The sequence below is a fragment of the Lactuca virosa genome, chromosome 7 (assembly GCF_052849685.1).
Source record: "Lactuca virosa cultivar CGN04683 chromosome 7, Lactuca_virosa_CGN04683_v6, whole genome shotgun sequence".
NCBI lineage: Eukaryota > Viridiplantae > Streptophyta > Magnoliopsida > Asterales > Asteraceae > Lactuca > Lactuca virosa.
The window spans coordinates 43,352,735-43,379,594 of record NC_136432.1 but is presented as its reverse complement, the minus strand read 5'-3'; the positions used below and the strand labels follow the sequence as shown (position 1 = coordinate 43,379,594).

The 26,860-nt window shown below is 37.2% G+C and overlaps 1 protein-coding gene across 3 annotated transcripts; it reads right to left on the bottom strand.

Annotated features, from left to right (window-relative positions):
- Positions 1–21,049: 21,049 nt before the first annotated feature.
- Positions 21,050–26,630, bottom strand: LOC145126287 (NAC domain-containing protein 73-like). Of its 3 annotated transcripts, none has more exons than XM_079061684.1 (4): positions 26,346–26,630; positions 26,030–26,218; positions 25,735–25,924; positions 21,050–21,815 (listed from the first exon to the last, which is right to left on the bottom strand). In XM_079061684.1, the coding sequence occupies exons 2-4, from the start codon at positions 26,171–26,173 to the stop codon at positions 21,256–21,258; spliced, it is 894 nt and encodes a 297-aa protein (XP_078917810.1). In that variant the 5' UTR covers positions 26,174–26,218; positions 26,346–26,630; the 3' UTR covers positions 21,050–21,255. The 3 variants fall into 3 exon arrangements, with proteins under 3 accessions (XP_078917810.1, XP_078917811.1, XP_078917809.1); XM_079061685.1 differs by having other exon boundaries at positions 26,030–26,188; positions 26,452–26,630; XM_079061683.1 differs by having other exon boundaries at positions 26,452–26,629.
- Positions 26,631–26,860: the final 230 nt, after the last annotated feature.

Genomic DNA, 26,860 nt, shown 5'->3' with positions numbered 1-26,860 from the left:
TGTGATGGAGATTGCACTTATTGCACTTTGGGAGATTTCCGGAATACTGCTTAGGAGCACCTGGGGTGGATGAGGCTGGAGCATGTGGTGTGGAGGGAACTTGGGTGGCTGCAGCATGAACTGTCACTGTCTGTTGTTTCTATGACGACTCGGTGCCTTATCGTCCCTTCCGCTTGTTATTCTTTCCCTTCTTGCTATCATTCTCCTTCTTGCTTTTAGTTTCCCCTACTTTCTCACCCTTGTTGTTGTTGTGGCCGTACAGCTTCTTGGCCAACCTCTTGGCACTGTCGAAAGTTTCAGGGTTTGCGGATATCACGTTTCCTTGAATCGGGGGGTTTAATCCCCAGATAAATTGTTCGATCTTCTTTCCTTCCGAGGAAATCAGGCCAGGGCACAACAGAGACAGTTCACTAAACCTTGATATATAGGCATCGATGTCGGAGTTTCAGACTGTAAGGTCCCATAACTCTTGCTCCATTTTCTGAACTTCGCCACGCGGGCAGTACTCAGCCATTAGCATTTCCTTCAATTCCGTCCATGGCATGGCATTAGCCACTGGAAGAGTCATAGCATCCACATGTCCATTCCACCAGGTGAGAGCTTGATCAACAAATGTACATGCTGCAAACTTCACCTTGACTTCTTCAGGGCATCCGCATATCTCGAACACCGATTCCACCTTTTCAATCCATCTCTTCAGGGTTATCATTCCCCCTATGCCATTAAAGGTTCGTGGTTTGGCATTGGTGAAGTCTTTGTAAGAGCATGTCTTGGTAGGTCCTTGATTTATCCCGTTGTTTGAACTTCCGGCCCCTTGTCCGTTGCCTCAACCATTGTTCCCATTGTGGATCTGCGCTAGTGCCGCTGTGACTGCAGCAGATACAGCTGCTTGAAATGCAGCTGAGTTGATTTCCGGTGGTGTCGGTGGTTGACTGTTTCCGCGGTTTGGTCTTTGCGGCATCTTGCTGTTACAGAACAGAAAGATGTTGAGTATGTATTGTTTTTAAGTTGGGAATTTCGTGAATCGATTGCGCATCTAAGTGTTTCCATATATTTACACTAAGCAATAAGAATATATAACACATAGCAGATAACAACATCATGAATAAACACATAATATTTTCCACTAATAATATCCGTACTTGGATACATGAAAATTTGCTCGAAAGAGCATACATAAAGGTAAAAAGTTCGACAGCATAACGACTCTATGAGTAGTGTAATCACTTAAACATAGTGTCGGTTAATACATAATATAGTGCGCACAAAAGGAACCTAACACTAGTAGAGAGGTCTACTGGTCCGAAGTGCTCTGAGATGCGTGGGGTGGTGGGGCTGATGATGTGGATGCACCCTGAAGACGCGCCACCTGTCGTTCTGTGGCTCGTAGTCGATCCTCCCAAATCGCTTGACGTACATGAAAGTTATGGATTACTTCTTGAGTTTCTCGTTCCACTCTTGCCACTGCGGCTCGCATCTGATTCTGTTGCTCGGCCGTGTCCTGGGCTAGGTCACCCATGTCCCGTAACCGCCTCACCATGACAGGAAGTGCCCGGTCGGCTGGCCCTCCGTCTCTCAGATCATAAAATTCCCTGGCCATCCTATATGGGGGTCGCTGCCCCTGCTGCCTGCTCCATCTCCAAATGTCCACGCCCCATGGAGTCGTGGGGCCATTTGGGCCCATCCGATGAGCGGGCACCTTGATCGGGTAAGGTGGGTTGATGACTTCGGACTCCGCGTCCGAATCACCATCGTTGTCATCACCGGGTTCTTCCTTGGAATCCCCTTCAGGGTCTTCTTCGACTTCTTCTTCTTCCAAGTCTACCACTGGCTCAGCAGGTCCGCCCTCGACTTCCGCTTCAGGTTCCTCTTCAGACTCCTCCTCGGGGTCTTCTTCAGGTTCCTCTTCCAGCCATCCGTTATTCCCCTGGTTAGGGAAATACGGATCTCCAGGATGATGGAAGCCGGCCATACTGTCTGCGAGAGGGTATATAAATAAACTATTATTATTCCTAAGATATTTTTAGTTAAAAAAAATTGGGTTGATGTTATCTGCTTGTTTAACAAGAGGGTATGCCTTAGGTTTACTGACCATCGTGATCGTCCCAGGGCATGTGATAGTTGTATTCTGAAGAAATGTAGTTGATCAGGCTACATTCATCCCTAATACATTTGTAAACAGTCCTGGCTTAACCGAGACGTCAGGTTTTCCCAATCATCTTCTTTGATTTGTTATTATGTTCATTTTTCTAAGTCGCACAAGTAAGAGTGTTTATTAGTATATTTTATTTGTTTTGTTCAGAGTTATTTAGTCCCTCTTTGGATTTATAGTTGCATATCAATGTGTGGTTAGATATGCCAGTTCACTATAAACAGAGCTCTGATACCAACCTGTCACACCCCCGAACCAGACGGCGGAAACGTCCGAGGGCTCGCGTGACTTAAATTGAAATATCATCACAATGAATATACATGAAACATAACATAAACATCACTATGCATTAATACATTACAACTGACCTTGTTCACATCAAGTACATTGTCTAAATATTACATGTCCGTAGCATAAATTGTTTGAGAGTCACAAAACATAACACCCTAACACACTTGGTAATTTTCTTCAGCTTATCTCTTACCTGAGAATACAAGTTATTTTGAAAACGGTCAACATATATAATGTTGGTGAGTTCATAAGCAGGTTTGATATGAAAATGTTTTGTGTAGTTTGTAAAACCCAGAAAATCCGATATTTTCTGAAACGACAATTGTTTACGAAATAAGTGTGATGATCCATAAGTATATGCGTGAATGATTTCAAAACGTGTAAAAGTAGTATGTATCTCGTAATGAATTCTTGTATTATAGTTTTCGAAAGTAAAAGTGAATAATGTTGTTCCCCAGGAAAAGCCGATGTTTTCCGATATAAATAGTATGATCGTTTTGTATTGTTGTATCGTCACAACGAATGAATATGATTTCCCATGATTACTTAGATGGTATTGGATCTCTATGTGAGTCGTTATAACCATGCATAATAATGACTAATTCATCTCTCTTGACATTCTTGCGAATGCCGGTATTGAATTAAGATTTTGTCACCCTAGACTGGCCGAGTCTAACTGTAGCGAACAGCTTAGGTGTGGGGGAGTCACCCCCGTATAGATCTATACACAAACTCTCGCCCTCCCTCCAGGAGACTTTGATTATAACTACAGACTACGACTGACACTTATTGGTGTCGCCGGTTATTACTCACTAAATCCAAATGAAATTGAATAACCTTGTTTAACGACCTGATTTATGATTATTTGAATAAAAGGTAAGCCTAACAGACGAAGAGAAGAAGACTACGGGGGCCCACTAATCACGTATGTTATTATAGGCTGTCGAGTATGCAACAGACACGTTAGCCCATCACGCATATGATTTATTTGGACCTTACTAGCAATGCAAATGGGCCACTACGGCCCAATAGCATGTAAAAGCCATTGAGGGTCCATTAGACATGTAATTGGGTCACCTGAGGCCCAATAAACATGTGTATTTATGTTGGACCCAAAAATCATGATATTGGGCCACAAAGGCCCAATAACACGAAAAGAAGGTATTTGAGTCCAACCATTGAATATCTTATGTTTTATCGAGTTCAAGTTTGTATTGTTGATATTTTGTTGTCTACTAAATGTTTATTCACAATATTTAAAAAAAATAATTTAACGTTCGAATTATAACGAAGCTTTAGTTTTATATATATATATATATATATATATATATATATATATATATATATATATATATATATATATATATATATATATATATATATATATATATATATATATATATTTAAAATCATGCATTATAAACTTGATATTTTTAACCCAAACATTTATAATTGTTTATTTGGCCCAAAAACATTTAGATTGATCATTATGGCCCCTTTTTCTATAAAAATGGCACTTTTAGTCCCTTTTTATGAAAATTGACATTTTTGGTCCTTAAACCATTTTTCTTGACATTTTCTACCCAAACTTTATTTAAATAGTAATTTCAGTCCAAAACTATAGCATTTGTCATTTCCAGCCTTTATTTGTAAAAAGTTTACATTTTTGGCCCAATTTTCGTAAGTTTTACAATTTTTGACCCCAAAATCAAAAACTTTGCATTTTTAGTCCAATTTGGTAATAAACTCATTTTTAACCCCTGAAAAAGTTTATTTACGTTTTAGACTCATAGTTTGTTAAATTTTCCATTTCAGCCCCTCAAAACTTCATTTTTTCGCAACCTTGGGCCCAAAAACTCGTGAGGCCCAATTTTAAGCCCAATAAGCTAAAATTTATGTTTTTGACCCCTTTGAAAAGTATTATTTACATAAAATTAGCTTTTATACAAATAAACACCTTATAGCCCCCATAAAACCGACAATTTACAATTTACACCCAATCTTTGTTATTTTTGCAAAAATGACACTTGTAAGGTTCTTTGGTTTTGTTTTTCACCTTTTTAAACTTAAGGACCCTTAGATCTATGATGTATGTTGTTTATTATGTTTTTGTTTATGATTCTTTCACCCTTTTTGCTATAAATCTCGAAATATAACAAATATTACATATTATCACAACCAAAAACTAAAGAAATCACATATAGCATGCAAACACACATAGATCATCACATAATACTTGTATTCTCCCCCCACAAACAAGTAAAAACCGAAAACAAAGGGGGTATGAACTCACATTGGCTTTGTGGTTTCGGTTTTTGAAGGAAAGATGAAGAGGTCTAAGGCCTTGAACAAGCTTTCCTTGAGTGGTTTTCGAAATCTATGAAACAAGGAAGTCTAGTTCATGGAATATTATGGTTTAGGAAAAGGTATATAAAGAAACTCAGAAGTTAAACCATGAATCCAAATGATATCTTACCAAGGTGATGATCTAGATGGAAAGACCTTCTTCAATGCTTAAATCTCGAAAATTTTGAGAGGAAAAGAGAGTAGTTTTCTTGAGAATGTTGGAGAGGATTTCAAATGAAGTGTGTGTGTGTTTGTGATTCTCGGCCAAGAAGAAAAAGGAAGAGGGGAAAGAAAGAATGCATGGAAACATGAGTTCATGCTTTGTTATTTGATGTGTAATAGGCTTTGATAACCACTAAACAAAAATAAGGTGGCTTACCCTCATTAATCCCCCTAGTTTCTTTCCTTTTTTTTATCATATGGGCCGAAAATTAGGTTTGGAAAAAGGGCAATGGATTAATTTGGCCCATTTCTAGGCTTGGTACGAAACTATGAGGCCCAATAATTATTCTTCGGCCCATTGGGCTCTTAGGATGGTTCACGGCCCAATTAGCATAAAAGAATGGGTTTTTATGGCCCATTAAGGCTAATTAGGTTAGTTATGGCCCAATAAGGTCCATTAAGTTAATTTATTTCATTTTAGGCCCATTTGGCCCAAAATGTTAATTCTCGTGAAAGTGGATACAATTAGAGCCCATTTAAGGGTTCTAAGCCCGAAACAATCAGATTAGAAGCTTATTGGCCCATTAGGCCCAATAAGGAAGTCTTAGTCCAAAATGGACTTAGGTCGGGATTCTTAGGGTTTCCAAACCCTAAATTGACTTTTGTAGCGTTTTGCATGAAGTTTGGCTTTACAATTTGATTTTTGATGAAAGTTTGATGTTATTGAATAACATCACATGCATATCAAGTTATGGTTACAATTTATGTTATTGATGTAGTTTACAAAAGTATCGAATTTCCTAGCAAATTTGCTAGTTGTGACACTTTCGTCTCTTGGCTCACGTTGACAACATGAGCAAGGAATGCGCGACATTCCTTTCGTAAGAATTTATGGGCTTGGATACTCGAGATGAGGCGAAGGTTCGTGCCGGGTTTGTTGCCGTAGATTACTAGAGTTTCGCTAGACGGTAGATTAAGGCGAACCGCCTTTTCGTAACACATAATGTCGGCACGATGAGCACTCAACCAATCCATGCCGATTATGACGTCGAAACTTTTAATTGAGACCGGCATGAGGTTGATTTGTAACGAATGGCTATCTAGTGTTAGTGTACATCCTATGTATATCCTGCTAGTGCTCTCTGTCTTTCCGTTAGCCATTTCTACAGTGAATGGTTCTTTAAGTGCATGCGATTTATTTTTTAGCAAGTGAGCAAATTTTTGGTTCACGAAACTCCTCTCCGCTCCACTATCAAACAGTATGCATGCATAAGAGTTATCGAGGAGAAATGTACCAGTGACCACTGTGGGGTCAGCAACTGCTTCCTCGTGGCCTATGGCCAAAACCCTTCCCACTCCTCCGGCGTTCCCTGCCTTCGGGCAGTTCCTTTTGTAGTGGCCCACCTCGCCACAACCGTAGCAAGCCTGGCCCATACCAGCGCCGGGGACTTGGTTGATTGGCTTTGCCGGAGCCTTGCAGAAACGGGTAGTGTGCCCCTTCTTGTTGCAGTTAGAGCACTGCATTTCGCGGCAGGGTCCATTGTGGTGGAAGTTGCATTTATTGCACTTGGGCAAGTTGCCCGCGTACCGATTCACCGGTACAGCAGTGACAGGTGTTACCGCAGCATGAACAACTACGACCTGCTGCTTTTTGGCCGTTTTCTTCTTCTTCTTGTCATCCCAGAACTTCCGCTTGTTGGTAGCGGTTTTGGAGGGTTCCGAGATGGCTAGGGTTGTTGTTGCTGACGGGGTACGGACCCCATGGTCAATGAGTGTTTGTGCCAATCGCTTAGCACTGTCGAAGGTAGTGGGGTTGGAAGCTAGAACGTTCCCCTGAAATGGAGGCACTAGCCCCCAAATATACCTCTCCACCTTCTTCGCTTCGGTGGGGACCATTCCCGGACATAGAGCTACCAGATCGCTGAATCTGGAAGTGTAGGAGACTATGTCGGAGCCCTTCATGGTTAGGCTCTAGAGCTCCTGCTCCAACTTCTGGACTTCGCCCCTCGGGCAGTATTCTTCGATCATTAGCTCCTTAAGAGCTTCCCAGCCCATAGCATTAGCCACTACTAGAGATAGTGACTTGACATGGCTGTTCCACCATGTCAGAGCTCGGTCCACGAAGGTGCAAGCAGCAAACTTTACCTTGCTCCCTTCCGAACAGGAGCAGATCTCAAAGATCGACTACGTCTTCTCGAACCATTGCGAGAGGGCAATGATTCCGCCAGTACCGTTGAAGGCTCTAGGTTTGTAGCTGGTGAAGTCTTTGTACGAGCACTCTCTAGAGCGCACTGGAGTTTCGATTGCAGTGGGAGGCACATTAGTCCCACTCCCGCTAGTACCGGTAGTGGTGAATTGTGCTAGTGCTGCCGTAACAGCCACATTCACAGCAGCTTGGATGGCTGCTGAGTTGTATTGCGGAGGAGGAGGTGGAGTTTGATTCCGAGGGTTTCGTCTCGTTACTCGTCGTGGAGGCATCTTGTAGCTATAAGTTTAACAGATGAAGACATTGATAAGAATTTAAGAGAGAGAATGATGAAAGTGAAACATGAACTAACTCTCCATAGTCCAACAACACAGATGAAAGTATGATTGAATAGAAATCTAGCACTAGAAAATTAAAGTATTTGGATAAAAGTTTCCATGAGATTAGATATCTGTCAATAAAGTTGGTATTACAGATGTAATAAGTTTGGGAAAATTGACCTAAGAGAAGGTTTTACATCACACCAGGATAAGAAAATTTTGACAAAATAAAGACCTATCGACCGAAAGTTCAAGGTCTTAACATAGACAGGAAACTAAAACTAGAGTTTTTACATAGGCCTAAGTTATATCCAAAAGAAAAGGGATGAGCAGAGCATCCCCTACTGATGGTGGGAACCCCTTGGGCGAACCCTTAAGTCATCCATCAGACGCTCCATTTCTAGAAGGCGTCGCTCGTACACTTGCTGGCGCACGCGATGCTCTATGACTTCAGCCCTAACCTCAGCTAGTGCTTGAAGTAGAGACTCATGGTCTCTTTCATCTCTCTCACGAGCATTTTCCAGCCGATGAATGCGGACAGTGTTGACCCCTGTATTGGCATCAAGTTCCGCAATTCTTTGGAGGGCTGTCCTTCCCTGAATTTCGTTACGAGCAACCCTGCGGACCAGGATAGGCAGGACCCTGTCCGCTGAGCCTCCTTCGCTCACAATGTAGAAACTTTGGTCTCCATTGAACGGGATGGGTTGGCCTTGTTCCTGACTCCAGGTCTCCAAACTCTCCACCGACAGAGGCGTCGGGCCTTGAAAAAGCCGGACGTGGGTTTGGATTTGGGTTTGGAGCTACCAGGGGTTGATCGTTGACTTCAGGCTCGGAGTCCGAATCCTCCGGGAAGTTCTCAGCAAAGTCATCGTCCAGTGGAATTGCAGGTTCCTTTTTAGGATCAACATCAAGCCACCCTCCGTTGCCTTGGTTGGGAAAGTACGGGTCTCCGGGGATATGTAATCCGACCATGATATCTAAGCGAGAAAAGGGGGTAAAAGGGATAATTAATAGACGAACTAATTAAGATAATTATAAGATGATCCTTATCAGTTACTCCAACATTTGCGTAGTGCATACTAGTCATATGTAACCAAAACAGGATAGACCTTCGAATAAGTGACCCTAACTCTAAATCCACAACCAAACAAGGAACAGGAAGTAAAGCAAAGATCACAGATTCTAAGTCTATAACGCTTTAATCACATATAACCTTAGTGTATCCACTCAGCAACTATCGATATACTAATAAAGATCTTTTTAGTTGCACTTAAGTAATTATAGTAACACAAAATACTCCTATAGTATTTTAAGTTTATGTTCTGTTCTAATGTTTTCATTGTAGTAGTGTTGGTAAGTTTTTAGACTTGCTGCAACATCACAAACAATCTTGGACACATGCTAATCACTTCTCGGAAAGATATAGTTGATCAGGCTATATCACTCCCAGATCTGATTATATGCCCCCAAGACTACTCGTATTGTCCAACAATCGTAATACTTTTGTTCTGTCCTAGTGACACTGATTTTAGTATGAATGCAGGTATGTATACTTTAATTAAATATTTTATTATTTAAAAGTATAAACTGTTGGTCAGAGTATTTTAATCCTGATGTGTTTATAGTTGTATATCTTTTATGGGTTGATATACTCGATTCACTATAAACAATGCTCTGATACCAATCTGTCACACCCCAAAACCGAAATAGTGGAACGTTCGGGGGTGGAGGACGTCATGTATAGTATCACAACAATGCATAATAGTAAACAAGCAACAACATCATCCATTGCATTAATAGTAATAATTTTAATACAAGTGTGTTCTGTAGTTTATATGACACCAAAAATGTATAAACAAAATGAAAGATGAGTCTTGAATATGCTCTATCTTCTCAAAAACCTGATCACCGGTACCTGTCTACTGACAACCTGAGAATACAAGTTATTTTGAAAGCGTAGATCAGCATTTAAGCTAGTGAATTCATAAGTATTTTAGTGTCGTTGTTTGTATAAGTTGAAGAAAGTATTTGTAAATGTTTGATGTAAGAGTTTGTTGAAAATGTTTGTAACTTCCTAGAAAATCCTATATTTTCTACTAAAGTGGTCTTCTACCAAGACCCAACTGTTTTCTATGTTTGTTCTTTTGTAAAAGTGTGAGCTTTCCCAAAGTATGACTATCATTACCAAAAATATAGTTTTCCATTACCGTTTATGTGAGAAGATCACAATATGAATGAAAATGGGAAATAAAGATGTACTAGTAGTTTTATCTAGGTACTACTGATTGTACTTACTACCCTTAAACTGGTTAGTTTAATTAATGTAAAATGTGATATGATTGTATCCATACTCGATCAACCATATAACACGACGTTCGAGACGTCGAAAAGATATGACATTCGTCACCCGTAGACCTGCAGGTCCCACTGTAGCTAGCAGCAAGGTGTGGGATGGTCAATCACATATAGATCTATACACAAATTCACGCTCTCCCTCCAGGAGACTCTGGGTACAAAACGTGTCACCGCAGTATATGCCGCACCATGAAGTAGTATCTCACATTAATGTTATAGTATTCTAGTATTATAGTATGTTCTAGTATAGTATGATGGGTTTTAGGTACAACAAATAAACTAGAAACAATTCCTAAGTTCACATGCAACCTACTTTGGATCTATGTTTTAACTATTGAACATACAACTTTGAATTGCAAAACAAGAACCCTAGAGGAGAGAGGCTAATTTCGAAATTAACAAACTAGGGTTTAGGGTTTACATACCTTTCAATTGTTATAGCAAACAATTGATATTCCCTTGATCTTGATCTTGATCTTCTTGGAAGCTTTAGCACCACAAGTGTAATGCCTCTAATGGAATCACACCCAAACTAGCAAGAAGGAAAGTAGAAGAGAGAGGGGAGAGGGAGTATGCAAAATCTCGGCCTTAGGGCTTCTTCAAAAGAAAGAGTGACAAAAAACATGAACCAGGAGGCTCCTTATATAGCTGAGGGATCTAGGGTTTAAGGGAAACCCTAGTTATCCTTTGCTTAGGGCCTAAGCAAACCCAAGGGCCTTATCCAAGCCCCTATGGACAAAATTATTAGGGTTTCCCCTAAAGATTTCGTCCACCCTCTTCCAAGGGGGTTCTAGAGCCTTCCACTCAACTATTAGATAATTGCAAACTAGTCCCGGCACCTTATAATTAATTCTTTTAACCCCAAAATCAATTCTGATTAATTTCTGGCTAACAATTAATTAAACATAATGATTTCTAATTAATATATTAATCCAATAACATATTAATAAATCATTTATATATATATTAATTTATTAATCTTATAAATTAATATCTCTCCTTTCATAATTTCCTTGTCCAGTTGCTAGGTTGAGGGCAACCCAAAAGGACTGTGCTGCTATCAATTCAAGTACATACCAATTATAGTTATGGGCTTAGACACCTAATCCAACAGTCTCCCACTTGGATAAGTCTGTAACTATAATTGCTAGTATGCCTTCTAAATTTGACCAGCAAATTGTAGCTTCCAAAAGCTGCTGCCGAACTTTGACCCAGTCAGTTACGTGTCCTAAGATAAGTGATCATATAACCCTTCGTTCTGCTTGATATCCCCAGACAAAAGATATGGAATGTAATCAATCTGTTTGTCCAGAATCTATGTTTCCCGATTCCTGATTTGTGATGATGTAGGACTTCTAATCGAACACATCAATTTAGTCCTGGCTGGGCCCAGCACATAAGTCAACACCAAATCATCGAGGGGCCCACAGATATCGCTTTTCCTGTTAGGGCAAAAGGAACGAATAAACGTTGACTCATATGCTTGTATCTTTTACTCATCAAATTATGCATAACAATACATTTTATAACACCAAGTTACTGATGCGTTTTCGTATCACCAATGCACAACTGACTTGTAAATTACAACTCATATATCTTCGTTTCAAGATTATAAGATATTATCGTCTCAGTATTACTCGTGATGAATTCCATGAAGTAATACTCTGAGCGAGGGTTTATCCAATACTCAAATCTCAATTTCTGAGTACTCATGAACGTTGCAGCAATTCTATTGCCATGTCTATCTTTAGACAATCTGCAATCCAATTCATGACAGTCTTAATTCACTACTTACTTCCAAGAGTACGAGCGACTGTGGAGTTTCAAAAGTCAATTACATTTACTTTGTTACAAGTTTCAAAAACTAATCTAACTACTAAAACTAATATCATCTTTCAGTCCTATGCTCCGAGCATGCTGAATATGCTTAGCCCTACTCAGACCCTTTGTGAGGGGATCTGCTGGGTTATCTTCAGATGACACCCTCTTTACTATAAGATGGCCTTCTTCAACTCTATGTCTAATGAAATTGTACTTTCTGTCGATATGTCTGGTCTTACCATGATCTCTCGGTTCCTTTGTCAAGGCAACCGCTCCTTCATTATCGCAGAACAGTTCCATAGGCTCCTGGATGGTTGGAACAACTCCGAGATCCCCGATGAAGTTCCTCAACCAAGCTGCTTCTTTCGACGCTTCACTTGCTGCAATGTACTCTGATTCACAAGTAGAATCAGCCACCGTATTTTGCTTGGAACTCTTCCAAGTAACTGCTCCTCCATTCAGTAAAAATACCCAGCCCGACTGAGAACGGAAGTTATCTCTATCCGTCTGAAAGCTGGCATCACTGTAACCATCTACTCTCAAAGTATCACTGCCACCAAGCACAAGAACCCAGTCCTTTGTCCTTCGCAAATACTTGAGTATATTCTTAACTGCTATCCAATGAGCTCTACCTGGGTTTCCCTGATAGCGACTGACCATGCTCAAAGCAAATGCCACATCAGGGCGAGTACATGTCATAGCGTACATGATCGATCCGACAGCGGAAGCATAAGGTACACGACTCATGTCATCTATTTCAACATCTGTACTCGGGCATTGAGTCTTACTCAATTTGGTATTGCTCTGGATAGGTAGCTCTCCCTTCTTGGAATTTTCCATACTAAACCTCTTTAGTACCTTATCCAAGTATGTGCTCTGACTAAGTCCAATTAGTCTCTTCTTTCTATCTCTCAATATTCTAATCCCAAGAATATAGGCAGCTTCTCCAAGGTCTTTCATGGCAAAACACTTTCCAAGCCAAGACTTAACTTCTTTCAAGGTTGGAACGTCGTTACCAATGAGTAATATGTCATCGACATACAACACCAGAAAAGTTACTATACTCCCACTAGCCTTGATATACACACAGAACTCATCTTCACTTCTAGAGAAACCAAATTCTTTGACTTTCTCATGGAAGCAAAGATTCCAACTGCGAGATGCTTGTTTCAATCCATAAATGGATTTCTTAAGCTTGCACACTCTATTGGGGAACTTTGCATCAACAAAACCCTCTGGCTGACTCATGTAAACATCTTCAGCCAACTTCCCATTAAGGAAAGCAGTTTTGACATCCATCTGCCAGATTTCATAATCATGAAAGGCAGCTATGGCGAGCAATATCCTAATAGATTTAATCTTAGCCACTGGCGAGAAGGTTTCATCATAGTCAACCCCTGGGGTTTGAGTGAAACCTTTTGCAACCAGTCGAGCCTTGAATGTGTGCACATTTCCATCCATGTCTGTCTTCTTCTTGAAGATCCATTTGCACCCAACTGTCTTACGACCTGGTGTACTATCAACCAAATTCCAAACTTGGTTGTCATACATGGACTTAATCTCGCTGTCCATTGCCTCTTTCCACTTGGAAGCCTCTGGGCCTGCCATTGCTTCCTTATAAGTGACTGGTTCATCTAAGTTTACCAGTGTTCTGTCACTTATGAATGTGTCACCATCTGAAGTAATATGAAAACCATACAACTCAGGTGGCACACTCACCCTAGTGGATCTTCTAAGAGGTAATGAGTTATCAATTGGTTCAACAGGAACTGTTTCCTCTGGTTGAGTGCTAGTGTCATCTAAGGTTCCTTCATTGGCTGACTCTTGAATTTCTTCAAGGTCAATAGTGCTCCCACTGTCATCTTTGAATATGAGCTCTCTTTCAAGAAAGACTCCTCTTCGTGCTACAAAGACCACGTTCTCACTAGGCCTGTAGAACAAATATCCAAAAGACTGCTTTGGGTAACCAATGAAAACACATTTCTCACTTCTAGCTGCTAGCTTGTCGTGAGTCTCTCGTCTTACGAAAGCTTCACAACCCCAGACTTTAATATGTGCTAACGAGGGAACTTTCCCTGTCCACATTTCGTGAGGTGTTTTGGCAACCTTCTTTGTAGGGACAAGATTGAGGATGTGGGCGGCTGTCTCTAAGGCATACCCCCAGAAGTGAATAGGAAGCGAAGCCCGACTCATCATAGAACGAACCATGTCTAACAAGGTTCGATTGCGCCTCTCAGCTACACCATTTAACTGTGGTGTCCTGGGAGGAGTCAATTGTGAGACTATCCCACATTCTTTCAGATAGTCGTTAAACTCGATACTAAGATACTCCCCGCCTCTATCGGATCTAAGTATCTTTATCTTTCTGCCCAATTGATTTTCGACTTCATGCTTAAACTCTTTGAACTTTTCAAAAGTTTCTGACTTATGCTTGATCAAGTAGATATATCCATATCTGCTATAATCGTCAGTGAAAGTCACATAGAATCGATTAGCATCTCTTGTAGTTGATCTGAAGGGCCCACACACATCCGTGTGTATGAGATCCAACAGACCTTCATCTCTTTCACAAGACCCTGTGAATGGTGATTTTGTCATCTTTCCCAAAAGACAAGATTCACACATGTCATCTGACTTTAGGTCAAATGATTCCAACACTCCATCCTTTTGGAGTTGGGCTATGCGTTTCTTGTTGATGTGTCCAAGACGACAATGCCACAAGCATGCCTTGTCTACACTATTAGACAAGTCAATATGAAGTACACTATTTCCTAGGCTATCAACACAAGTCACTGTTTCATACACACCATTACAAGGTAAAGCTTCAAACATAAAAACACCATTCTTATAAACAGAAATTGAACCATTCAAATCATTAAAAGAATATGTAAAACCTTGTCTGAACAATGCATGAAATGAAATAATGTTTCTCGTCATCTCAGACGAATAGCAACAATTTATTAAATCTAATCTAACATCATTACTAAGCAGAAGCTGATAAACTCCGATCTTGGTTACTGGTGAAGACTTTCTGTTTCCCATGATCAGGTTTATCCTTCCTCGCTCTATCTCCTCACTTTCCTTTAGACCCTGCAAATCAGAACATATATGAAAACCACATCCTGTATCAAGGACCCATGAACGAGAAGATAATGAGTTATTAGCAGAAATAGTGTAAATACCTGCCGAAGATGGCTTCACTTTGCCATCCTTGATATCTTGCAGATATTGTGGGCAAGATCTCTTCCAATGCCCCTTTTGGTTGCAGTAAAAGCAAACTGCCTCTTTTGGATCAGAAACATGGGGAGTGGAACCATTGGGCTTAGCCTTTGGGCCATTACTAGATGACCCAGCTTGAGCCTTGCTCTTCCAGTTTTGCTTGGGAGGACCTTTCCTCTTTTTCCCCTTTCCCTGTCCAATAGCCAAAACAGGGGCACTCGTAGGTGTGGAGGGTATACTTTTACCCTTCATCCCTGCCTCAGCTGTCTGCAACAAGTTGTGCAATTGGGCCAAGGTCTGCTCAGTATTGTTCAAATGGTAAGTTAGAATAAACTGACCATAACATTCAGGAAGTGAGTTCAAGACCATGTCAATGGCCAATTCCTCATCAAAGTGAATATTGAGCTTGACCAAACGCTCTATGTAGCGTTGCATTCTTTGCACATGTGACACAACCGACTCTCCATCTTTCATCTTGCAAGCCATGAGTGACTTGACTACTTCGAACTTTTCTTGACGAGCTCGCTTATGGTACTTTTCCATAAGGTCCTTGTTCATCTCGAAAGGCCAGTAGTCCTCATAGTACCTCTGCAGTTCTGGGGACATAGTTGCCACCATGATGCATGCCACTTTGGTAGCGTCATCGTAATGTTTCTTGTAGGCAGCAAGATCTTCAGGAGTAGCTTCATTCTCATCAAGCTCTTTGAGCTCCTTTTCAAGAACATATTCTTTGTTCTCGAAACGAAGAGCCATCTTGATGTTGCGCATCCAATCGTTATAGTTTGAGCCATCCATAACGACTTTGGAGCAGATATTAAGCAAAGAGAAGTTTTGGTTGGAGGAGGACGAAGCAGAAGTGTTTCCAGGAGTAGACATCTGAAAAGAAAGTTTTAGTTAGATTTCAAGATACCTTAATAAAATAACCCAAAAATATAATATCAAGGTTAGGATCCAACTATGACGATTCACAACTTAGAAATGGGATGCCGAAATCCAAGTGCAAATTTCATAAAGGTAGGTGAATGACGATTCACCAATTCCACCATTAGACGAAACAAACGAAGTGAAATTCCTAATTCTTTTGAGATACATTGAAACTATTCAATGGCATGTTTTGATCTCAGATTATGCTCTTCTATTTGTGACTGGGATGCCGAGGATCACAAACAAGATGTGAATAACCATGCAAATGTGCTTGGTAACCTCATTGTCTTTATCATTAACTATTGATGTGCTGGTAAACCACACACGCTCCATCAAAATGACAATTATGAGATACCCATTACTACTATTTATTGGTGCCTTTTAGTGTGCTAGTTAACCACACACGCTCCACTAACGACCAATAAAGCACAATGTGCAATTTCATGGATTAACATACTTTTCACATTTTTCCTAAAGTAACTAGAGTTGGGATTTTGGAAACAATGTTCTAGTACTTTCTTTAATATCATTATACTTTTAATGAGAAGTAGTTGTCCTATCAAATCCGTTCTGCTAACGACCCTCCACTAATCAAGGAAGCGGTGGGTGAGAGTGGACACCCATTCAACTACCATTTTATAGGCAGTTTCCTTATACCCCCCTTATAGATTAGCTTCGTGAATGAGGCATACTAGCGATTTGACTGACCATATTCTTATACATATATAATATTAAACTTTTAATTATAATATATATATAAGGTGTGTTTTAAAACATTTTAAAACTTCAAGGGTTTATAAATTTCGAAATTTAAGCTATTAAATTTAAATTTAAATAAACCAATTAACTAGATTTAATATTTATCTTTTAATTAACTATTAATCAAATTATTAAATCTTGTAAGGATTATCTAATTAAATTAATCCATTAATTTAATCCTAATCCTTATCCCTCTAAATTTCGAAAAATAGGGTAAGGATAATTATCCAATTAATCTAATTAAGTAACAATTATCCAAAAACAAGAAACCCTAGTTATCCTCTAGCATATTTCGAAATTTACAAGGGAGGAGGCTAGGGTTTTCAAAACCCTAACCCTAATTTCGATTAGGGTTCTTTGGAGGCTAGGGTTTTCGAAAAAACCCTTTGATCCAAAACCCTAGAAATCGAAAATTTGGCCTTTAGGGTTTAATAGCTATAAACCCTAATTTGCAATTCAACAATTGTAGCAATTCAATTTAGAACAACAATGGCTCTGATACCACTGATGGGTTTTAGGTACAACAAATAAACTAGAAACAATTCCTAAGTTCACATGCAACCTACTTTGGATCTATGTTTTAACTATTGAACATACAACTTTGAATTGCAAAACAAGAACCCTAGAGGAGAGAGGCTAATTTCGAAATTAACAAACTAGGGTTTAGGGTTTACATACCTTTCAATTGTTATAGCAAACAATTGATATTCCCTTGATCTTGATCTTGATCTTCTTGGAAGCTTTAGCACCACAAGTGTAATGCCTCTAATGGAATCACACCCAAACTAGCAAGAAGGAAAGTAGAAGAGAGAGGGGAGAGGGAGTATGCAAAATCTCGGCCTTAGGGCTTCTTCAAAAGAAAGAGTGACAAAAAACATGAACCAGGAGGCTCCTTATATAGCTGAGGGATCTAGGGTTTAAGGGAAACCCTAGTTATCCTTTGCTTAGGGCCTAAGCAAACCCAAGGGCCTTATCCAAGCCCCTATGGACAAAATTATTAGGGTTTCCCCTAAAGATTTCGTCCACCCTCTTCCAAGGGGGTTCTAGAGCCTTCCACTCAACTATTAGATAATTGCAAACTAGTCCCGGCACCTTATAATTAATTCTTTTAACCCCAAAATCAATTCTGATTAATTTCTGGCTAACAATTAATTAAACATAATGATTTCTAATTAATATATTAATCCAATAACATATTAATAAATCATTTATATATATATATTAATTTATTAATCTTATAAATTAATATCTCTCCTTTCATAATTTCCTTGTCCAGTTGCTAGGTTGAGGGCAACCCAAAAGGACTGTGCTGCTATCAATTCAAGTACATACCAATTATAGTTATGGGCTTAGACACCTAATCCAACATAGTATCCTCTCTGTCTAGTATGTAGTATGTTCTCTAGTATGTAGTATGTTCTCTAGTATGTGTTGATTCTCGTTATAGTATTCTCTATCTATTTCTCGTTATAGTAAGTGTTGTTTCTCGTTATAGTATGTACTGACTCATGTATGAACTGACTCTTAGTATGTTTCATTGTTCTAGTAATAGTATTAGTAACTTCCTAAACTATACCTATTATAGTTATTAGCAATGTTGTTGTTATGAATGAACATGATTGAACACCTTTGCTACTCAAAGGATCTGAACTGAATAAAGACTTTTATATCTATATGCATATACATAATATGTAACTAAGATTCAAACGACCTTCGGACAAACAACCGATGCCCTAAGTCTACAACCAAACAAGGAACAGGAAGTAAGGCGAGTTGTCAGTCCTAAGTCCTTTCAATCCTACTTATATAACTATATCTATATAGATATGTTTAGACAAAGTATAATGTTTAAAAGAATTTGATAAAGAGTTTAGCATATAAATAAGTTTGTTAAAGAGTTTGCATATAAAAGAGTTTGTAAAAACGATTTGAAGTAGTTTGTTTGAAAACACAGTTTGAAGTATAAGAAATCCATTGTTTGATAGCTATTAACCACATACGAATGATATAATAACTATAATGTTTCTACTTGTATCCCCCCCCCCCCATAAAAGCATTTAAAATCATTTAAAAGATAAGTTAAAGGGGTATGAACTCACCTGCAGTGAGTGGTACGAATGAAAGTTCGGTTTGTAGGATGCTAAGTGCCAAATGAAGACTTGAGCACAACGGATCCTAATAAGCATATATTGGTACATATATGTATATAATTAGTGTTTATACAACTAATAATGAAAGGAAAACACCCTAGGGCCTAGAAAACACTTAGATTTAAGTGTTAGAAGCATCAAAAGTCATATGAAATGGGTGTACGGCCGTACAGGGGCATGTACGGCCACCTGGTGTGCTGCCCATTGGGTGTGCGGCCGCACACTCCTAGTAAAAATGGTCCAAAACGTATTTCCAAGGTCATATCTTGTATCCCCTAAGTGTCTTTGCTCATGTGCTAGCATACAAGTTGAGTTTGAGGCCTTAAAGCACTAAGATAAGTGGTGTACGGCCACATGAGTGTGTGCGGCCGCACACTCCTTGAAGATCGAGTTCTGGGCAATTTGTAAGGCTCAAATATAGCTAATGACATGCAGGAGTAGGGTACTTACGATGTAGAAGCGTTTAGGGGTGTTTGGAGCCCAAGAACTTAGTAGGTGTTCTTGGTGTTCTTGGTGAAACTGAAGAACACTTGAAGATCTACTAAAATGAAGTGATTTCATGGATGAAATCAGTGATTTACACTAGATGAAGTAAGGAATCAACAAATCAAAGGACAGAAACACTTACCACTTGAAGATCTAGCTGAAAAATCGGGAGCTACTTGAGAGAAAACGAGTTCTTGACTAGGAGGGTGAAAAGGATTGAATGAAGGCCAAGACTCTTTCTTATAGTCGTGAGTGTGCTGCCGGAGGAGGGGTGTGCGGCCGCACACCCAAGTGTACGGTCGTACACTCCTTAAGTTGGAGTGTTTGGCCAATTTTTGGGTCGGGTGAACTTGTGGGACTCAAATCCAAACTTCTAACTTGAAGCTACTAGGTTTAGAACACTCAAATGACTCAAAACAAAGCTAGAAAGTGACAGAAAACGTGTCTGACTTTGACTGATTTGGATAATAATACAAGATAGAAATTTCAGGTTGTCACATTTATATATATATATATATATATATATATATATATATATATATATATATATATATATATATGTAAGAGTGTATTTTAAAACATTTCAAAATACAAGGTTTAATCTTTTATAAATTAAGCATTTTTAATTTAATTGAATTTAAACCAATTTATGGATTTGTTATGACTCGAAGATCTATAGATGTTGCTTTTAAAAGAATTCGTTTTGCCATCCAAAAAGGGATTGTGACACAGCTTGTTGCTCGTTTACCCGCTACGTCTATGTAAAACTTTCTTATTTATTTAACTTGTAATGATATTTTTTACACAAAATCATGAAAATACCGTTTTTTTATAATGGATATCGATTAATCATTTAATTAAATTAATAATAAAATCCATAAAGATAATCTTAATTAATATTATAATCAATCATAATCTTGTCTAAGATTATCTCCTAACATTTAGGATTTTATTTAATTATCTTTTAATTAACAATCAATTAAATTAATTGAATCATAAAGATAATTCACAAATACAAGATATAGGATATCAAATTACCGACTTGAATATTCAGTTTTTAAACATTTAAAAATAATATTAACTAGAGTAATTATCCTAATCAATTTATGAATTAAACAAACAAATTGCTGATAAGAGGTTCACCACGTCATGGCAGAACGAAGAAACATGCGGATCTGAAATCACCACGTCATGGCAGAAAGGACCTCGACGTGGCGCTGGGACAGAATGTCGATTCTGTCTTTCGTCTAAGTGGGGTTTTGTTTAAGTTCAAGCAATCTACATTCAATTGTTAGACAACCATTCGCTCTGATACCACTGATGGGTTTTACTTGTAATAACGCGGATAAATCCTTAACATTTACGGGTACATGCAACCTAAGGATCTAAGTTATAACAGTATTGAAGCAACATTCTATTGAACAACAAGAACCCTATGAAACCTATGCTAATTTCGAAAATCATAAACAAGTTAGGGTTTACATACCTTTTAGCTATAGTAGTAAATAACTAATCAAAAACTTCTTGAAAAGTCATCCTATTCAATTATTAGGTTTGAGGATAACCCAAAAGGACTTTGTTATTAATTCAAGTATATACCAATTTAGTTATTAGCTGATACATCTATTCTAACAATTTTTTCATCTATACATTGCTCTAAACGCAATGTATGCAAATTTAAAAGGACAAGGATTGCAGATCCCTCTCTGGTAAACATAAAAATCATCACAACTATGCTCTGGTATGTCATAAAAGTAATATATGAAACCAAATATTTCACTACTTCGATCTTATATGTTTTTTAGTATCAATATTAATTTAAATTATATAAATTCTTAAAACAAAATTATATAAACCCTATTATTAAAGAACCATATTATTGTCTCTCTCGTAATTCAAAATGACTACAATATTATAACTCATGCAGTAAAATTTATACATTCTTCTGAACTTGAAATTTGAACCCCCAAAAATAAATGAGGTCCTTATGCGACTTTCAAAAGTTAACTTGTTTGGATACTACGAAAGAATCAATATATCTTTTTTTTTTTTACCTATAATCTCTTATTCTTTGTTTGATCCAGTTGGTAGATGAATAGAAGGTGATGTATCTTCTTGTACAACAAAACTAGGGATGACGTGAGAAGGAATTTCCCTACTGAGTTGCCTTCCATTAATGTCATATGGTATGAAAGGTGACATGCTATAGTTTTCAATGAAGCTCATGTTCCTAACGTTAGGGTTTCTTTCAGATTTTTCATCAAGTAACGAGGACTCCTTGAGGTTCGACGCACAATTCCTTGGTTGTGTTTGATAGAACACTTTTGAGAGAACTATCTCACCATCTTTCTCTTCCTCATTGTTACCAAGGTGGTATTGGTGCATCACCCAATTCGTTTTCTCTGGTTTCTTTTGCCTTCCATAATTTGTATAAAGCACAAGTATCTTTTTGTACCCTTCAACTGAACCCGAAATTAAGACCGGCCTTGTCTTGCCTGTTTTGTGCCACCTTGTTTCGCCCCTTTCAGCGTCCATATGTACCTTTCTTCTCTTTCGTGTGCCAGTGGTGTATGCTTTTGAAGGACGATGAAAGAAGTGGCGAATTTGGCCATCATTGCTAACTCCTGTATCATTAATAGATGATCAATGTCAAAGCTTGAGCATCAATAACAACTGAAAAACAAAAATATCGACGAAGTGAAAAGAAATAACGATATGAAAACATTTCTCTACCGTTACTTAATATAAATTATTTAAATTAGTACTTAATTTAGACCACCACTCACTTAACTGTAAAATCTGGAATGTTATATAACAGATTTAAGATTTTGAAATTACTATAAAAATCTTATATTTCAAAATCTCATAGTTTAAAATATGGTACTAATAATTATGTAAATAAAATTTTAAAACATAAAGTTTTTGTTTGTTTTCAGTATTTCAGTTTTTTATTACAATTATCTCCAATAAAATTAAAGTTAATAAGATTGGATGGTGCACTTTCCTCTCTCCTCTCACTTTTATTCTACCTCTTTCACGCGATCTCATTTTCCTCCACTTCTTAACACTTAGGAAATTGCACCTCTCATTTCTCCTCGTTTTTATTTTTTTTTAAATAAAATTAAAATAATTTAATTTAATAAATTAATAAAAAATTAATCTTAAACTCTTTATATAATCAAAGTTAATGTCACATGTAATTGCGGTTAGCGTATTATGATACTTGTGGTTGTAGTATTATGATATTTAACTATATATAATAGGTGAATGTTAGAAACAATTCAAACCTAAGTAAAAGATAGATTTTGAATATAAAAGGAAAGTTGAAGGGCTAATGTTGTAACTTGTTATCAATTTTGAATACAAAATGAAAGACGACATACTAACGTTGTAACTTGGTGTGTATCTTACCATGTTCTGGTTGATAAAGAATTTTTCTATAAAATTATCTAGTTGAAACGTTCAAACTTTGTAGATTGGTAGTCGGTCGATACTTTTAAAGTAAATTCTTGGAGGGTTGGGGATCTATTAGTTTTTTTAATGTGTCAATTGGTCCGTTGGGAAGGACATAAAAAAATTTAAGATGGCAGAATCATATCAATTGATATATGTAATCGGGAGACCAGGTCGATGAGAGTTTTAGAAGCGACTATCCAAAGCATGTGAGGAAATCAAAGCTATGAAGATGTTACTGTGGTGGGAAGATCTCTTCCGTTTAAATACATTGGTATCCCAATTGGTGTTATTATGTCTAGAATATCAAGAAATTTCAAATAAAGCTTAATGTGTGGAAGGCTAGATGCTTATCTTTTGATGGTCGGTTAACCCTTTGCAATCGGTCCTTGGAAGTCTCGATTTCTACTACTTTTCTATTTACAAAGGCCCGCTCATTGTCATTAGTAAATTGGAAAGTGTTCCAAATAACTTTTTATGGGGCGACAAATAGGAGAACAAAAGAATAACTTGGATTGCATAAAGGAATGTTTTGAACAAAAAAGCTAAAGTGGGATGAAAATTGGCATGCATGCATGGCAGCTAAAAAAGCTCTCAACATCTCTTTACTTTGCAAATGGTGGTGGTGTATGAGAAGTGACAATATGGGGCTTTGGACTGAGCTGGACAAAGTGTTTCATACAGCTAAAGGTAAGTATCTAGAGCACGATGACACACCCACTCATTGATGTAATGTTGTTCCTATCAAAGTCAACTTACTCTTCTGGAGCACTTGGATTAGGGACCTTCTAACTTGTTGCAATATGGATCACATAGTCATTCGTTTACCCACCCGTAACCTGTCCCTTTTGCAACTCCTTCTAAGAACGTGAGACACAGCTCTTGTTCTGTTGCTTTACTATCTAGGACTTATGGGTCACATTTCACTTGTGGTGCCCTATATTTCCATCCAATGCAACACTATATATTGAGAATCTTCTTGCTCTCATTATTAACTTGACATCGGGCCTAAAATGAGAATGATTGGTTGTGTAATTCTGCTAGCTTACCTGAGAGGGTCTTATGGGGTTACAAAAACAACAAAGTTGTCAATGGTATGGTTAAATAGAAATAGTTTCCTGCTCAACTAGTTCCAAGCTGCTAGCTGTTACTGTGCACAAGACTACAAGTCTTAACCTTTGTATTACTTTTGTAACTTGCTAGCGCCTCGCTAGATGTCATAATAAAATTTTTCTGTTAAAATTGATTTAAAGAAGATGATGCATACTTTTTTTTTGTTGTGGGGGGTGATATGGGTGATATATATATATATATATATATATATATATATATATATATATATATATATATATATATATATATATATATATATATATATATATATATATATATATATATATATATATATGCAATAGTGAAATGGGAAAAAATATATATTGCACAAAAAGAAATTGATCAGTTGGGGATTTGTAGATTATTTGCTACAAAGCGTGCTCTTCTAAAAAAATATCATTGAAGAGATTTTAATGAGCCATATTATCTTTAGGTGAAAGTAATACAAGCTAAAAAGGGGTTAAACATCATCCTCTAGGCGGCTTACATGGAACCTGTCCAAGGTCTATTACATAATGGTAAATCGGAGAGTACTAGCAATATTTTGAATGTGTTAAGTTTTGAACCTGAAACACTTTTATGGAATTTCTTAATCTCATATTAGGTTCACGTCACAAGGAAAGTAATTAATATGAGTTCTTCATGCTCCTTAATTTAGGATTATTTAGAAATTTCAGGCATCCATGATGATTTTTGAGTCATAAGGTGAGAATTGTTAAAACCATTACTGGTTTTGGGGAAGATAATTTTGATATGGAGAATTTAATGGTTAAAAAGTGGGGAATGGTGCGTATAGGGAGTTCGAAGGATATTTGGTATAGTGGGATTATGTTTTCAGAGACATTTTGCCAAATTATTTTCTTTGGAAAATCAAAAGAAGTGCAACATGACTTCTTACTTTGGTAAGAATGGCCGATCGGATGATATTTTAGGGGCCATCCTAGATCGTGTTGGGATGAGACAAAACTTATGGGTTTATTGACTACTCTTGATGATGTAAGATTAGAGGACATAAAGATACATAGAGCTAAGTGTTATATGATATTGCTTTGTTTTAAGTCTTATCTTATACATTCATTACCAAGTAACCATAACGAAAATGGTTTTCTTTTTGGTATTTTTTCTTTGGAAACAAAAGATTGACGCTTTCTTGTCATTATTTTTAAAATGCATGTACAATTTATAGTAAAAAATGTTGAATTGAAAATAATAAACACTTAGATTAAATATCATCTTATACTAAAAATTTGATAATATTTAAGCATAAAATTTAATTTAATTCAATATTAGTATATAAGTTATTAGTTTTAATAAAATATGATAAAATTAATTTATGTCTAATATTCTGAACATGAATTTTTTATCGTTTATTATATGAAATCTTATTTTTATTTTAATTCAATATGTTTTAGTTAGGTATTGTTATATATTTTTAAACATTTTATACATCTACAATAGTTAATACATTTTTCTCAACTTCTAAATTTTATTAAAAAAAAGTTTATGAAACAACGTAGTGGTTTATATAAGCTAAAAATTGTTTCTCGTTATGATCTCCAGTCTTCTTTTTTAATTGAAAAAAAATATATTGACAAAGATGACCATTAATTATAATTCTTTCTAATGATAGATATCCACCTTTCTAACGGTCAATATTTTTTTAATATCATTTAAAAAAAATGTGCATGTATTCACAAACAGATAATATTCCATCCATAATCTGTTTGGTATTATATTCCAATAAGATAAATATATGTTAATACAATTATACGGTCATATGATCCCAATTAAATGATAAGATGTTTAAGGGTAGTGAAAGTGTCATTTGGCTTAGTTGTAGATCTAAATTTTAGAAAGGTCTAAGAAGTAGTGTGTAAAACCTCTGGGGTAAGACTTTATTTATATTTTTAGTCCACTGTCGTTAGTGGGTCTCTGATTGTTATTACTTGCTGTTAAAAAAAATATATTGAAGATTACCGGGTAATTTCTCAGGATGAGTATAACAAATTCCAGTTTCGCCTTCAATTGTTGGAATGAATTCATCAATAAGGGGGTGAAGCTCATTTGTATCACACCCAACCTTAGCCTTCAAATGCTCAATAATTTCTTGATCTGTCGGGTCAAACTTCACTCCGGCTGGTAATCCAGGCAAATCTGGAATCAGCCCCTGATCATTGCCAAACCACCATCATTTATCAGTTCAGAATCTATCTAAAAGACAAATAAAATTTACACCAAGAGAATAATAAAAAAAGAACTTCACATGATATACCTTAGCCTGAAATTGGATAGTATGTCCACAAGAAGGGCAAGAACTTGTGATGATATTGGGATTTCTTGATTGAATGGTGCTTCTTTCTGTTGAAGAAGTTGAGAGATTTTGGAGGGTACTGCTTTCATCATTACACCATGTCATGTTTATTGTTTTCGTCTGAAATCATGCTCATTCCAAATTGGGTAACTAGTGTATCCTCAAAGTAAAGAAAATCGAAAAAGAACGATTAATATATATTCCCAGTAAAGATAGATAACTAAATGGTTGGAGTACATAATAATTTAAAGAGCCACAAGAAAGCAAATTCTTTCACTTTTAAATACAAGACTTGTGAATCAACTCTAGCTTCTTGTGGGTATGTTCTTCTTCCACTTTTTATACTTTCAATTAATCCATTAAAGGGTCGGCGAGACTCGAACCTGGTGTCGTTTCTTGATATCGGTAAAGAATAGAATCCCTCTTTATTACTTTTTTCTTCTATGAGCCTCAATTTTGCCTCAAGAAACACCTTCAAGAATTTTTGGATATATAGAGAGATAATAAAATGGAGACTTTATGGGTTTCTTTTGTTGATTATTTATTTGGCGAGGAGGAATTAATGAAATGGATATTTTGTAGACAAAAAGAATTAGGGTTGCTTGGACGCCAAGTTGAGTTTATGTTTAGGTGGATACGCACACACGTAACAATCTTAATGCAGTGGAGGGTGTCTTTCCATTTTTTTTTTCCTTTAGTGTTTGAAGTACTTAGAATGGGTCTTTGGAACTACTTAAAAGGGGTACAATTACTAAATGCCCCTCAACACTATATTGCTTAACCTGAAGGTAA